The sequence below is a fragment of the Balaenoptera ricei genome, chromosome 4 (genome assembly GCF_028023285.1).
Source record: "Balaenoptera ricei isolate mBalRic1 chromosome 4, mBalRic1.hap2, whole genome shotgun sequence".
Taxonomy (NCBI): Eukaryota; Metazoa; Chordata; class Mammalia; order Artiodactyla; family Balaenopteridae; genus Balaenoptera; species Balaenoptera ricei.
Window position 1 is genome coordinate 150,055,114 of NC_082642.1, and position 16,998 is coordinate 150,072,111.

Sequence of the window (16,998 nt, forward strand, 5' to 3'; positions counted from 1 at the left end):
TGTTTGGCCTGAGGCTTCCAACACTGGGGTTTGTAGGCTATTGGGTAGAGCTGGGTCTTGGTGCTGAGATGAGGAACTCCTTGAGACTGCACTCCGATGAATATTCCCTCAGGCCTGAGGTTCTCTGTTAGTCCAGTGGTTTGGACTCAGAGCTCCCACTGCAGGAGCTTAGGCCTGACCCTGGGCTCGTGAACCAAGATCCCACAAGCCACCTGGGGCAGCAAAAAGAAAACGAAGTAAAAAATAAAATAGACTAGGAAACTAACAGATATTTTAGGAAGAATATAAAAATAAAAATATAGATGAATCAACAAATGGAAGGTATATCAGTACTACAATAGTAAAAAAGAGGAGGGAAAAGAAAAAAAAAACGGGGGAAAAGGCCTTGGCTGTGGAGGGCGGGGCGTAAGCAAGGGTGAGGTTTGGGTGGTGGGTGGGGCCAATGCTCAGGACCCACAGGGCTGGAAAAGGCCCTGGGGGCTGGGGGGGTGGGCTTAGGCTCAGCGAACAGAAGGGGCCCAGGTGTGCCCCCCACCCCTGGTCTCAGATGGTGGGGGCCCTCACCTGGGAGCCCAGCAAGCTTTCTGGGCCTGAGTGGGTGGGGCAATTGCCCTCTGCTCCTCTCCTGCTCCTCCTGGAGGGCCCCTCCCCCCTGCCTCTCCTTAACTCCCCTCAGCCTCCTTCCTATGCCCCCAGGACAAATGTGGCAGGGGAGTGGAGGGGGCTTTGGAGGGCAGGGGACTGGCCTGGGAGCTCAGCGGGCTCCCAGGGCCCGAGTGGGTGGGGCAAATGCCCTCCACTCCTCCCAGAGGGTCCCTCCTGCCTACCTCTCCCTACCTCCCCTGAACTCCTCAAAAAAATTGAGATGGCAAAAAAAAGTGCCACAGATGAAGGAGCAAGGTAAAAACCTACAAGACCAAATAAATGAAGAGGAAATAGGCAATCAACCTGAAAAAGAATTCAGAGTAATGATAGTAAAGATGATCCAGAATCTTGGAAATAGAATGGAAGCGTGGATTGAGAAAATACAAGAAATGTTTAGCAAAGATCTAGAAGAACTTAAGAACAAACAAACAGAGATGAACAACACAATAATGGATCCTGTCTGGCCTCCACTTCTCCTCCCCCTTCTGTCCGCCACGTCCTATCGGTTCACTTGGGGGTCCCTCCCATCTCCTTGGGCATCAGGGTCCCCCACCAGAGGCCAGTAGGCACCCCAGTTGTGGGGAGATGCTAATTCAGCATCTTCCCACACCGCCATCTTGACTCTGCCCCAGGAGACCTTTATATTAAGGGAATCACATGTATCTTTAAATGATTACAAAGGACTCTATTCTAACTTACAATGTCTGATAGGAGTGGATACTAACATTATCTTTTTTTTTTTTTAATGAGGAAACAAACAGGGAAATTAAGTGATTTGCTCACAATTAAAAAACAAATTCGTGACAGAGTCAAAAATAGAAAAAACAGCCACTAGGCCTTCTGGACGGCCTTCATTAGCCTTCACATTAGCATTTCACAAATCTGAGTATAATATAGTTCTCCTGGGAATTTCCTGCTGGTCCAGTGGTTAGGACTCCGTGCTTTCACTGCCGAGGGCCCAGGTTCGATCCTTGGTCAGGGAGCTAGGATCCCACAAGCCGCATGGCATGCTCCACCCCCCAAAAAAATATATATATATATTTCTCTTTATTTTATAAAGGGAAACTGCTTCTTTGACCAGCTCCACTTGAGTAACTGCAAAATGAACAGCCAACCCAGTTTTATAGTTCATTTTCTCCAACAGATTTAACAATACTAGAATGTGTGAGAAGTAATATTTATTGCAAGAGGTTAGAAGGGAGTGGAAACAAGTAATCAGTCTTAAGATTTGTTGGAAGCAAGACACAGTTTTTTTGAGGGAAAAACAACAAAGAAAGAAGTAATTAAACAAGATGGTATCTAGACAAAGGCACAGCATTCCACAACTGCTTCATACTCTGTGCACAGGAGATCCTCAGAGAGGAGAGACATTAAGCAAAATAAGGCTTATATTAGAAGCTGCATACAATACCACTGATATTATTCTGTCTTACAACAAAAGGCTCTAGAAAAATCCCCCTGGAGGAAAAAAGTGCAACACAAAACCTGTATAACAAAGGAAAGCAAAAGTAGAAATAAAGACCCAACTATCCCTCTGAAATCTCTCACGGGAATACACTCAGTGCAAATACAGTATTTCAAACTCAGCAAAAGAAGTTTCTGACTGGAGTAAGAACTTTCAGGTTAAAGATGTATTCTGCAAGAAGAGTTCACCTAAAGCTTGAAAGCTAGAGCAAAAAGAGACTTGCAGTCAGTAACTGAGTGGATGAAACGCCTTATTTTTCACTAGGTCATAATAATCCCCTTTGGGAAGAAGTGCTTTATCTTGAAACTAATTATTCCACTTTTTGTTATATGGTTCATGCTTTTAAGCTGCAGTTGTCTCAAACTTGCTTGATATAGAATTTTGCAATGTCAGATAATAGTAGGCTGTCAAAAGAGAACCATTTAAGCTGCTTTTGTAAGAAGCATGTTGCTGAGCTGCCTTACAGTCAGTCTTCTTACATCAACCATATAAAACTGAGCTTATCTGATCATGTATTAACCCTTCTCAAATAAAGTCATATGAGAGGAATTGTTTTTAAAAGAGGCTTTCAAACTAGTCCTTCAGGCATTTTTAAAAATCTTCGTATAAAAGTCCACTTTATACATAAGAACAAACATTTTTCCTTTAAAAAAAAATCTCATTTTTAAGCCAAAATAAATTACAACTTGCTGATATACCTTTTTTAATGGCTCAGTGCTTATTTCAGATATATGGAGCTGTATTTTTTGCACATTTTGAAAATTAGAGATACTGAGACAAAGTAGTTAACTCTACAATTAGATGATGATACAACCCTGGCTCAGGGAACAGATTAAGCTTTAAGTCTTCAAGAATAAAAAAACCGACACAGATCATCTCATCTATATAGTCTTATACTATGTACATATTAACAATCTATTCAATGAAAAAAAAAGGACAGAAATTTCATAAAACTATTTCAAAACTCAGAGCATAAAAGTGTAAAGAAACAAAACATTTAATGTACAATCTATTCCATTTGGCAATGTGTAAATTATATTGAGAGATAAAAACTTATCTACAAATAGAATATAACAAAAGGAAAATGTGATGTGAGAAGTGATCTCAGGTCCATAGCTCTTCAGTTCTTCCAAATTTATAGATCAGAGTGCTAGAAAGATATTAAAATAAATCATGAGGTAAAATCACACAGAAACGCAAAAGAGAATTTATTTTCTAAATATGCTTTGATGGGTACCTCACTGATCCCTTTGTATCAATTTCTAAAATTAAAGATTGTGGTGGTGTTGGTCTGAATTTGCTTGTTTTATAAACCAGTTTGTTGACCTTGATGGTTGAGCTTAACTGAATATCTTTTCTTAAAGCCTGAAGTTACTAGATAGGTCACTTGTAAGGAAAGGGGGCATTTCTCATAGTAGCCGGCATTAGGGCCACTCACATCTCTACGATCCTACAATGTCTGAGCTACAAACACTGAAGCATCCTAACAGACCATGTTGAAATTCTTCGTTCAGTTAACAAATAATTACTGTACAGAGTACTGGCTAGGCACCAGGCCCCTAGCTAAGCACTGGGAATGTGACCGTGAGTCAAAACAAGACAAACGTGCTCACCAATGGGAGACAATCAAATTCCAACTCAATGACACACATGGTACCAAGAGAGGGAAATATAAGGATCTGACCTAGTTAGAGGTCAAGAAGGTTTTCCTGAGGAAGTAGTGACTGAACTGAGATCTAAAAGAAGAGTGGGAATTATCTCAGCAAGGTATAAGGGAAGAAGGAGCGGGGCAGAGAGATGGGACACTCTGGCAACATGAGTTTGAGTCGTGGGTACGCTGGAGGTGGTAGATTTGAAATGTCAGCCACCCAAGAGGGGATAAGTAAGAATCTGGATATGTGGTTTAGACGTGGAGATAGACAGCTGTGACTCACTGGCATACAGGCAATAACTGAAGTCCCAAGCAAAAACGACCTCACCTAGAGAAAGAACGAGTTGAGAAGAGGCTTAGAACAGAACCTTAAGAAACTTCAAGTTAGCGGCCAGAGGGTGGAGGATCAGCCTGCAAAGGAAACAGAGGAAGAGTGGCCAGAGAAGTAGGAGTGCACTCTGGTGCCTAGAAAAGGCCTGGCACACAGGAAGCACACAGCTGGCTGGATAACTTGCCGGCCTCTGGGCAGAGCGCATCGCTGATGCAGTAGTCACTGCCCACGTGAGCACAGGCCTTTACGCATACAAGGTTTCTGTTCATCCAACTGTCATTTATATAGACTCCTCTACCACTATAAAGGGCTGAATGTGAATTTAAATTTGATCTCTCAACAGTGCCTAAGGTGTCTTCATGAAAATTCACTGTATTCCCAGAAGGTTGTCAGTCACATGCCAAGAAATACAATCACAAGACCGCAGAAACTGTCGAACATCTTTCAAAACCAAGAGTGTCCAGGGGCTTCCCTGGTGGCGCAGTGGTTGAGAATCTGCCTGCCAATGCAGGGGACACGGGTTCGAGCCCTGGTCTGGGAAGATCCCACATGCCGCGGAGCAACTAGGCCCGTGAGCCACAACTACTGAGCCTGCGTGTCTGGAGCCTGTGCTCCGCAACAGGAGAGGCCGCGACAGTGAGAGGCCCACGCATTGCGATGAAGAGTGGCCCCCGCTTGCCACAACTAGAGAAAGCCCTCGCACAGAAACAAAGACCCAACACAGCCAAAAATAAATAATAAGTAAATAATAAATAAATTTAAAAAAAAAAAGAGTGTCCAGGCCACAGTGCAATAAGAGGGAACCCAGGCAGGGCACAGTGGTCTCCCTGAGTTGAGGAAACAGAGTTGAGAGTTCAGGGAGGCCAAGCGGCTGGAGTGTGCAAGGCGGGGTACAGACAGCTAGAGAGGGGGAGCCCAGGAGATCGGTAGGGGGTTCCCCTTGAGGCTTCTGCCAAGTGCTGACAGCAGATGCATGTGAGGAAACTACCCAAGAAAAGGGCAGGAATCACTGGAAAGAACAATTCCCAAAGCTCCCACAGGGCTGGGAAGACTTCAGAATCTCACAGCAGAGTGGAAAACCTCAGACTACATGGAGAATCAGGAAGAATACTCAAAAGTGTACTGCCTTAGCAAGGGGGACATATTAATCCCAGACTAAAGCTGCTTTGGTCCTGCCTAACGGAGCTTAAAAGCAAGATTCGAAAGGACTGAACTGTTTCCAAGTGACTGAGCTGCATCCAGAACAAAGTTCAAAAGCATTTAGAGGAATACCAAAAAGTCCAGCCCCCAATCAGCTTCATGCAAAGAAGCAAACAGGGGAAAAGGGATCCAGAATGAAAAAAATAAATAGAGATAATCAATAGGAACAGACTAAGAATTGACACAATTAGACAAGGACACTGAAATAGTTATAAACATACTTCACATGTTCAAGAAGGTAGAGGAAAGCATAAGTATGTTAGAGAGAGATGTGGAAATTGTTAAAAAAAAAATCAAGCTAATAGAGGTGAAAACTACAATGTCTAAGATGAAAAACATACTGGATGGGAGTAATAGCAGATTAGACATGACAGAGGTAGAGATTAGTGAACTTAAAGATATAACAACCTTGAACTATCCCAAATGAAATACAGAGAGAAAACAAGAAAAGAGAATACTTGATGGAGCGATGGGGTAAGAGTAGGGGTGGAGAGGTAGGGCAAAAAAAAGCATGAAAAGAACTAAGCACCAGTGAGCTCTGGGATGACTTCCCACAGCCTAATATACATGTAATTGGAAGCCAGAAGGGCAGGGTGGACAGAAAAAAATATTTGAAGAAATAATGTCTGAAAAGATTCCCAATTTGATGAAAACTATAAATCCACAGATCCAAGAAACTCAATGAACCCCAAACAGAAGAAATATGAAGAAAACTACACCACAGCACATCATAATCAAATTGCTTAAAATCAATGACAAAAACAAACTTCTTCAAGGCTTAGATTTTAATGCTTTTGTGAGAGGGGTATGGGGTAAGGGATGTAATTTTATAAAAGATGCCTAAAATACCTATCTTTACACTAAAAGACATTTCATTCTGAAAAGCAAAGGCTACAGGGCTTCATTTTGGAAACTTTTTAGAAGATTGCCCCTAAAAAATACTTTTGATATTCTTTTATTTTTATACTTACTTTAAGTTATCTTAAAAACTTAATACAAAATCCAATTCACCAACCAGGTTTTGTATACGACATGCATAGTATGTATTAATTCTAATTTCTTTTTTTCTTATTTTATTAAAGGTACATGATATGGTTTCTTAACAAAACACAGGCTATGGAAGCAGCAGTCTGGGTTCAAATTCCCATTCTGCATTTGCTAGTTAAGCGGCCTTAAGTAAGCTCTGAGTCTTATTTCCTCATCTATAAAATGGGAGCACCACTTGTTTTACATACTTAAGATAATTAAGTGGGAATTTAAAAGGTAACATATATAAAGCATCTAGCTGAGGTCTTGGCACATAGCAGGGCCCCTAATTAAATGGCTTGTGTACGCTTTTATGCAATAGTAGAATTTTCACCTTTTAAAAGAAGTTCTATACACTGTAACTAATCCAAGAGATTTATACATATTCCAGTGCCTATGCTGCTCTTATCATAAAGATGATGTTTCTGTAAATGTTATAGGTGTATAGTTAAAAAATTAGGCAACTTACCTAAAAAATATAAGGGCATTTTGAAAAAACACAGCTAGTCCTGGATAAACATCAGTATCTGCACACACAAAGTAAAACAGATCAGATAATTACAAAAGGCAAATGGCCGTAACAAAGTATTCATGCCATTCATAATGACATGCTCTGTATATTATAAAACACTACTATTATTCATTAACTCTAAAAATTCCACAATGAAATTGAAGTAAGAAAATGATAATCTCCTTCTCCCAAAACAAAGGATTACTCTCACTCTGGATAAAAGACAATGAAATTATTAGGTTTTCTTTCTGTCTAAAGCAGTTGCTATGGTTCTAGCTGTATCGGAACTGCCAAGGAAGCAGCAGCTTATCCCTTCACTTCCTATGGCCAATACAGAAACACACAATGTTAGAAAGATACAAATTAAATTGTTGATGATGTAACAGTCTGTTCATTTTATTTTCTTTCATGAATTCAGGAGTTTTATTGTGCAAATCTGACATATATAAAAAGAATCATTATAATTCATCATCATATTCTCCTGGAGAAAACAGTCACTATCTTCATAGGAAGGAAAAAGAAAAATTTGGAAATTACTCAAATTTTTGTGGATATTTAACTTTTATAAAACTATCAATGTTGATTAAAAATACTAGTTTGGATGAAGAAATATTCAGTTTGTAGCCTTTGATATCATAGCAAATAATATAGCTGCATGGTTAAAAGCCCCAAGTTTGAGCCATACCCCTGGATTTGAATCCTAACTCTACCACTGACTAAATGTATGACCATGGGCAAATTATTTAACCTCATTATGCCTTACTTTCCTCATCTGTAAAATGGGCATTGTAACAGCACCTGCCCCCCAGAGTGTGAGATGTGGACTATGCATAGTGCTCAGAACAGTTCCTGGCTCATAAAGTGCTATAGAAATGTTAGCTGCTGCTACGATTATTAACAGCTCCAGAAAAATCTGTACAGTAAAAGATTTGAAATACGTGTTAGAAATGCTCTCTGAAGTCAGTTTACAAACTAAAAAGTATATGTAACGAGCAATGCTGTAGAAATATGAAGATGAGATCCATAATTGAGAAATTTCTCAGTATGTACTAGTTCTTTAAAGATTAAGATACGACCACTGAGGGAATTCCCTGGGTCCAGGGTCCAGTGGACTCTGCGCTCTCACTACCAAGGGCACGGGTTCCATCCCTGGTCGGGGAACCAAGATCCCCCAAGCTGTGTGGCACAGCCCCCCAAAAAAAGAAAGTAAAAAAAGTACTTTCCCTCAAATAAGCTTCATGCTAGAACTGTGTGCTCCAGAGTATTTTTAATTAACTAAAATAACACATTTTAGAGTAGTATTAATTAAACATTAGGCAACCACTGTCCTCTTGTACTGACTTATTTTGTGCAAAATGAAAGACAAAGGTATTCCCAAATCTTATATTGATCAATCTATGATACTTAAGGGATCCTATCAAGATATTAAAAGGTCAGCTGTGGGTCAGGACAAGACGTGACAGTTAAGCAGAGTGACGAGGAGATTCCAAAGACAGAGGCATCAGGAGACGAATAAACTGTTATCTGAAACTTATTCCTGTCTTTGGAGTGAAGGGAGAGAGCCAGTGAAAGAGGTTCTTCTGATGCTTCCAGAAGCACATGCTAAGACTGGGTCCTGCTTTTCAAAACCTCTCGCCATCCCCGTGATGAAAAGCTATGGTGACTGGAACAGTCACAAAACTCAGAATGGTATACTAAGAGCTCACTCCACTGCATCAACCGTTTCAACATGAAGGCTACACACGTCTTCAGTCTTGCACTTAAAAAACTCCCCTTGTGAACTGGCAGTGCTTCTCAGCACCTCTGCCCCCTAAAAAAAAAAAAAAAAAAACACTCCCCTTGTACCTATGAATGAAAAATTAGAGGCTGGGGTTGGAGAGAAGATGTTATCAGTGGACAGAAAGATACTGGGGTCCACAATGCCTTATCTTGAAATCCTTGGGGCAAGGTATGTTTTGGAACTCAGGATTTTTCAGATTTAAAAATGGTAACACAGGGGGACTTAGCTGGTGGCGCAGTGGTTAAGAATCCACCTGCCAATGCAGGGGACACGGGTTTGAGCCCTGGTCCGGGAATATCCCACATGCCGCGGAGCAACTAAGCCCGTGCACCACAACTACTGAGCCTGAGCTCTAGAGCCCGCGAGCCACAACTACTGAGCCCACGTGCCACAATTACTGAAGCCCACGCACCTAGAGCCCGTGCTCTGCAACAAGAGAAGCCACAGCAATGAGAAGCCTGCGCACCGCAACGAAGAGTAGCCCCCGCACCCTGCAACTAGAGGAAGCCCATGCGCAGCAACAAAGACCCAACGCAGCCAAAAATAAATAAATAAATTTATTAAAAAAAGAAAAACAGTAACACAGGGCATAATATTACATAGCACCCCCAACTATGTTTGGACCAGCATCCCACAATCAAGTACAACCACATTCCTCTAATAAAACATTTGAATACTTATTAAATGAAATAAAGACTATAATGAGCCCTGGATCATTAGGTCAGGTTTTGCTGCCAAACTGGTTATGAAAAACCTGACCTTCAGCACTTTTGTGGATTCTAGAATTGTGTATAAGGGGCTGTAGCCCTGTACAGATTTCTCACTTTTACCACTACAACCCTCAGTAAAAGGCCTCTGGTATAGAGCCTGGTTATCTGGGGTAAGGAAGGAAATCAGAACCTCTAGAGATAGCTGAGAGTCACCTGGTCTTGTCAGTGGCTTGGATTTCCTAACGAGGCTATCCCACTGCACTAAATGACCCCACTGAGAAGTTTTATTAAATAATTTATATCTTCACACAGAGTCTTATCTTCAAGCTAACTGAATTATTAAACTAAATTTTACTCCACGGGGAGTTAACAGACTAAGCCAAATATAAAGGACATATCTGAATCTTTCCTATGAAATAAAAGAGGAATAAATACTTACTTTGGGTAACATATGCACCAAAAAGAATCCACATAGAAGCAATAAGTGACCCAAACATCAACATGAAACCAATGAAGAGCCAAACTCGAGCACCTGTGTGAAAAATAGGCTTTATGATTTTGCTCATTTTTACAGCTCTATGCCTTAGGAATACATAACACTAGAACACTGTTCATCTAATATATGCTATGCCTATCAAAGACAGTCACGTATTTATATACACCTGCTAAAACAATTAACTGAATGAAGATTGAAAAAAAGAAACTAAAACTAAAAGGTGTTAAGCGATACTTGGAAAGGGAAAAAGGGTAAATTACCGTTCTACTGGCTAGAGAAACTAACAGCTGAGTAAACTAAAGTAGGCAAGCTTCAGAAGTAATTATTTGACTAAACTGATTAATTAAACCCTAACTGAAAAATTACCGTGTTGTATATATTATCAAAGTAATTGCTCTATTAGAAGTAGCAAATGTATTTCAGATAGCCATTACCACACAGGAATGAGAGACTGCAAATGAATAAGGACCATATGACCTCTTTTCATCAACGTTAATATCATGGTACTACTCAACATGGTACTAACAGCAGCGATATATTCAATCTCTCTTATTCAGCCAAACTGTACCACATACCCTTGAAAAGTTCAAGGACAAAAGCATCTCTTCAAACCCCTACTGTATAGAATTTTAGAAGTTATACAACAGAATCTCAATAAGATGATCATCTGGACACCTGAGTAGATTCAATACACTTTTAGGAAAGCAAGTTAGCATTTGTGCCAGACCCTGATCACAGGTATACTGACAGCCTGTCACCCTATGGAAGGGGAATATAGCTCCCCTGAAGTGAAAATAAAATCCAAGCCAATTTCCATAATAGAAAGCTAAATTTGCCTCAATTTCAGATATTCGGTTACTAACTGAACAGAAATTCATATATTTTAGACACCAGATATGCAGGAAGCTCAAAGCTCAGCATGGTTAGAACAGCTGATATTTGAGAGAAATGGGTCCCTAGGTTATCTAAATTTTATTATAATACTAAGCAGATCTCTAGAAATATACAGCAATGTTTACTTCCTTGGAGGAAAACATCCTCCAAATTCAATCACAGCTTTTACCTAAAGTGAATGAAAGGAAGTATCAAAAGTCCTTGTAATTATTTTCCTTCATGTCCTTTATATATGACCACACAAAAATTTTTTAACAAAACTGAACAAGAAAAAAACTTCCCTTGAAAAATGAGTATGCTTTTGTTTAGCAAAAAATAAAAAACTGTAATGTTTTCCCTTTTTTGCTTTGACTACCAGGAAGCTCAGAGTCAAGGTTAATAATTAAGAGTATCCATTTTGCCCTAGAGTCTAAGTATCAATACATGATCTTCTTTCTACCTAGTTCCTGTTCCTTCTTATTTAACAGTTCCATTTGTAGTATATTTATTACGTTAATAACACTTTCCTGCAAATTCCTCTGAGAATTAAATGGGAATAAATTACACATAAACCATTTAAGTAGTATGAAAGTTTAGTGTGGCAATAGCTGAGCATGCCTACAAGATAGTTTGCCCTGAATTTTTGAAGCACTAGACAGAACTTGCACTAAAGGTACCACGTATAAATGTAAACTGACGTAAACTGACTGTGAATTTTAACTGGGTAAGAAATAATCATGGAATAAAATGTTATAGTCACTACTGAGAGTAAAAAGTACGGGCTTTGGAACCAGACAGACCCAAGGCACATACAAGTTCTACCTTTGAGCTAAAAAGTTTTGGGTAAGTTACAATGAAATTTTCTACAGAAAATAGTTAATAGTAACATAATCCACAGCAATGCCTGTGGAATATTTTTGAAAGAAAAATGATCAAATAAGTTAACGTGTGCTCTATGCACAACATCACTTGCTAATACATGCTTTTTTATTCTTTATTCTCACTCATTCCTGACATTACCTGCTGAAGCTGGGGCACAAGGCATGCATGTGTGCGTATGCATGCACACACAGACACACACAATGCACTTTTAACTTAGGTTCATCTGTCATTTGTCACTATCCCCATCCTCTCCAATTCTTCAAGGATCACAATGGAAGTGAAATTATAAAATCTGCATCAGCATTTAAAGCATCAGGTACAAAAGAAAGCTAATTTGTCCCCCTGTAACTGGCTTATTTCACTTAGCATAATGTCCTCCAGGTTCACCTCCATTGTCACATATGGCAGGATTTCCTTCTTTTTTAAGGCCCATTCCCCTTATGTGAGGTATCTAAGAGAGTCAAATTCATAGAAACAGAGAGTACAATAGTGGTTGCCAGGGGCTAGGAGTGGGGGAAGTGGGAGTTGCTGTTCAACGGGTATAAAGTTTCAGCTACACAAGATGAATGAGCTCTAGAGAGCTGCTGTACGACACTGTGCCTATAGTTAGCAATATGGTATTGTGCATTTAAAACTGTGTTGAGAGTAGATCTCATGTTTAGTGTTCTTACAAAAAAAAAGGAAATTTTTTTTAAAGCTAAGCTCGTCAGCTCCTTGATTTGGTTTAATGTCTTATGATACTTTATGATTCCATTTATATGAGATTCTAGAAAAGGCAAAACTACAGTGATAGAAGGCAGATCAGTGGTGGCCAGGATGTGGGGGAAAGGGGATTAACTACAAAGAGATATGAGGGAACTTTCTGGAGTAATGGAAATATTCTATATCATGATTGTAGTGGTAGTTACACAACTGTATACATTTGTCAAAACTCATCGACCTGTACACTTTAAATTGAATTTTATTTTATATTTTATATAAGTTATCCTCAAATACACTGACAAATATATATATATATGATACTGTAGACAAAGAGACTAAATGATTCTCGACTGGATACAAACATAGCATGGTGGCCAAGAGCATGGGCTCTGGAACCAGATTGTCAGTGTTCAAATCCTGGTCCCACCACTTATTTGCTTTATGACTTTGGACAAGTTACTTAAGTTGTCTGTGCCTTAGTTCCTTAATCTAAAACTGAGGACAAGAATGGTTACCTTATAGGACTATTGTGACAATTAATTGAGTTAATATGTGTAGAGCATTCAGGACAGTCTTTGGTACACACTAAGTATTCTACAAGTACTTGCTATTATTCTTAATCATCCTTCAAAATTCCTCTCCCACCTACTCCAAATTCCTGACTATAACCACAAGTCACCCCTCCTAGTCCTTAAAGGTTGGAAATAGAACGTCTAGTCCTGAGCTTTTTATATACAGCATGGAAATTCCACTGAAAACAAACCCCTGGATTCTAACAGAATGTGTTATCACCTGAACAAAAGAAAAATACTGTTGGATGACAAATCAAAAAAAATTCAAACTCAAAAAAAAATGTATATGTAGACAAACAGCATGTTTCTTCTAAATACTTCTGTTGTAGCCTATGGGTGGTTACTCAGGTGATCAGAACTGAATGTGAAAAACACTGTAGTCCCAGGTTTGAGCTCTTAATGTGTCCATACTTTGCTGTTCAGTAATCACGGTCAGCCATCTTGTAAGTAATATTATTGGTCAACATTTGGGATAAGAATAAATCCATCGGGGCTTCCCTGGTGGCGCAGTGGTTGGGGGTCCGCCTGCCAATGCAGGGGACACGGGTTCGAGCCCTGGTCCCGGAAGATCCCACATGCCGCGGAGCGGCTGGGCCCGTGGGCCACAACTGCTGAGCCTGCGCGTCTGGAGCCTGTGCTCCGCGGCAGGAGAGGCCGCGATAGTGAGAGGCCCGCGCACTGCGGTGAAGAGTGGCCCCCGCTTGCCGCGGCTGGAGAGGGCCCTCGCACGGAGACGAGGACCCAACACAGCCATAAATTAATTAATTAATTAATTAAAAAAAAAAAAAGAATAAATCCATCACTAACACAGGAACAGTCAAGATCCACTGATTTTGCATGGTTAACATTTTATCTATATACTATGGGCAATATAACATGACAAAACCCAGTAACCTCTGGCAGTAACTTTAACTTTCTTAAAGTTTTAAATAACACAGAAACTTTTTCTAAAAACCCTACATAATCATTAATCATCCCTAAATAAAGACTCACCAGAGGCTTTGTTTTTTCTGCTGATAAATCCCTCTTTTACCTGCATACATTAACAACTCAAAGTGCCTTTACCTGTTCTTCCTAAACAGCCGCTTTCATAGCTGTCACCTCTCACCTGAGCATTGGACACGGCATTTATCCTAGAACAATACAAAATCATCTAATAAGCTTTCATGCTGTTAAAATATTCATAGATATTTACATATCATTTAGAAGGGAAGCATTTCCTATCTAAAGCCAGTATCTGAATAACTGAACATATCTTTTAACTTAAATATCCTAGTGGATAGAAATACTATGCTAGTCTTATTTTCCTAAAGTACACCCAGAAAACATACTTAATTTTTTTTTAATATCAATGTTTTCTATATATTGGTAATAAATATGTTGAAAACAAAATTAAGAAAACATTTCCATTTATAATAACATCAAACAAAAACATACTTAATTTTAAGGGATTACTATCATTTGTCTCCAAAGATTATGAAAGAGGCCAATTTTCTGTGTTCTTTTTCTATTTTATTTTATATTTATACATGAATGACCCACCATGAGTTACCCCATTTTAAGGTTCTCATTATAACCAAGAGTTCAAAAGTTTCTCTGTGTTAAAAGTCAAGTGATTTTCTCTCATCCATTTCTCAAATTCAGAGAACATTTGGTATAATAAATAGGCCCACTTTATTCAGCTTCTCTTTCCATTCTTGTTAGAGCAGGTATATTTGTAGCAGGAATTGTCTTTTCTTAGCATCCTGAATGAATATAAGTAGTTCCATCTTCTACAATTCACCTTTTTAAAGCTCCTGACAGTATAAGAAAATTACGTAATCTTAATGTTTAACATATTTTTTAAAATTATTAAAAGACATCCATGAAAAGCTTCCAAACTCTTTTATGAAGTGAGATAATGGCTAAACCTAAAAATGATTTAATAAAAAAGGAAAGCCATAGATCAATCTCATTTGAGGCCAGTCCTGCCCTCCCTCCAATACTGGCAAATACGGTTAAGTAACACACTTAAAAAAAATAATACTCCATGGTAAAAGTTGAATGTATTAGATACTCAGTGCTCTGTGGTGGCCTAAATGAGAAGGAAATCTGAAAAAGAGAGGATATGTATACGTATAGCTGATTCACTTTGCTGTGCAATATAAACTAACACAATATTGTAAAGCAACTATACTCCAATAAAAAAAATAAATTTTAAAAAGGATTAAAAAAAAAAGTTGAATGTATTAGAGTATTCAAGGATGACTTCCTACTAAAAAATCTAGAAATGTAACATACTTCATTAAACCTAAGATGCCAATGATTTTTAAGATGCACCATTTTTTTTTATACTTCCAAGAAAGAAAAAATATGAATTATAAGATACCAAGAAGCACAAGATATTAATACAAGAAGCACACTGATATTCAAAGATATTAAAATACAAAAAATAATCTTAAGATCTATAAAACATAGTAATTTTTCAGTTTAACAAATGTAAGGACAAAAATCACATGATAATCTTTATAAAGTATAATAGAATTATCTGACTAAATTCAACACTTTTTTTTTTTTAATTCTTACTGGAGTATAGTTGATTTACAATGTTGTGTTAGTTTCAGGTGTACAGCAAAATGAATCTGTTATACATATACATATATCCACTCTTTTTTTTTTAGATTCTTTTCCCATATAGGTCGTTACAGAGTATTGAGTAGAGTTCCCTATGCTATACAGCAGGTTCTTATTAGTTATCTATTTTATATATACTAGTGTGTATATGTCAGTCTCAATCTCCCAATTAATCTCTCCCCCCCAAATTCAACACTCAGTCTTGATTTTTAAAATCTTACTAAAATGGCAATATAGATATACACACATATATTTATCAAGTTAAAGAAGAATCAATCAATGAAATTAAAAAGTTATTCCGGATAGCATTAAACTTTGAGGAAAAAATGTTTTTAGAAAAATAATCTTGAATTGAGAATTACCTTCATACTTACATGAAGAAAGCCAATGTGGAAAACACACCACATGTGTGAAAAGCATGGTTCAGCTGTTCTGGCTTAGGATACACCACGGCTGCATCAATCATTATCCACCAACCTGTAAAAAACTTGAGAAAGAACCCATGTCATTAAAATAACACTAATACTTTGGCTTAGCATGATACCTGTTCCTTAACATTCCATGTTTTCTATGGACCATATAATTGGAACATAAAATATGTCTACTTTGAGTTTTAGGTGTTGAAATATAAAAAACAAGAATCCCTTGTTTACTTATTCTTTATAGCATATGAGGTGAATCTAACTAATCAAATCCGTGTAAGATTCAAGTTCTGCTCTTAATGCAAGATGAAAAGTTTATTACCTAGGAATGAATTATCTGCTTCTTTTATCCACCATAAAATTATATACAACCAAAGCTCTCTTAACTAACCTCCAACTAACCAGCTCCCTGATTACCCGATGTGTTTCACTCTCTCGTTCACATTAAAAAGAATGTGGAACATTCTTTTTTAATATGCCCAAGCACTTTTGCTTCCACAAATGAGCTGCCACGTCTCCAAAAAATATCTACGCTTGCTATAATTTTAATTATGTAATTTGATTAAAAACTGACTAAACATGAGTTTGCAAAATGTAATGTTTCTATGTCAACTAAGCTGAATAGAACTAAAGTAGACAAGTTACTAAGGAATTTCATAGACAAATTAAGTGCAGGCGAGGTGACCACAGAGCAAGAAAAACTTGGAAACACCTACAAGAATTCTGCATGCATATTGCTTCACAATTACAAGATGTTATGGAAAAACCTGAACGAACTTTTTGGCCACCCCAATATCTTCAGTTCCTGCTCCACTTTATTTATTTCTTTATTTATCTTTTCGATTGAACTTCAGGTATAGAACTATATACTGGAAAAGATTAATTTAAATTAAGTGGAACATATACTGAAATTTGCTTCAAAAAATGCAGTGGGGGCAGGGAGTGCTTGATGGAATGCTAAAGCAAGATTGGTCACGATCTGACTTTTTTTTGAAGCTCAATGACAAGTACAGGGGGTGAGAGAGGACTCTATACAATTCTCTCTATTTTTGTGTATACTACTGATATTTTCAATAATAAAAAGTTTTTAAAAAAATACTGGAAAGAAAATTAAGCAGT

At 38.2% G+C, this 16,998-nt stretch overlaps 1 protein-coding gene across 1 annotated transcript in view; it reads right to left on the reverse strand.

Moving 5' to 3' along the window:
- Window positions 1–1,808: 1,808 nt before the first annotated feature.
- The window catches only part of TMEM50B (transmembrane protein 50B), a 36,208-nt gene continuing 21,018 nt past the window's right edge, over window positions 1,809–16,998 (reverse strand). The window contains exons 3-7 of the mRNA XM_059921468.1: window positions 15,832–15,944; window positions 13,910–13,977; window positions 9,759–9,851; window positions 6,788–6,845; window positions 1,809–3,260 (exon numbers count right to left, since the gene is read on the reverse strand). Of these exons, the coding sequence (XP_059777451.1) occupies window positions 3,215–3,260; window positions 6,788–6,845; window positions 9,759–9,851; window positions 13,910–13,977; window positions 15,832–15,944 (378 nt within the window). The 3' untranslated portion in view covers window positions 1,809–3,214. The remainder of the gene's footprint in view (window positions 3,261–6,787; window positions 6,846–9,758; window positions 9,852–13,909; window positions 13,978–15,831; window positions 15,945–16,998) is intronic.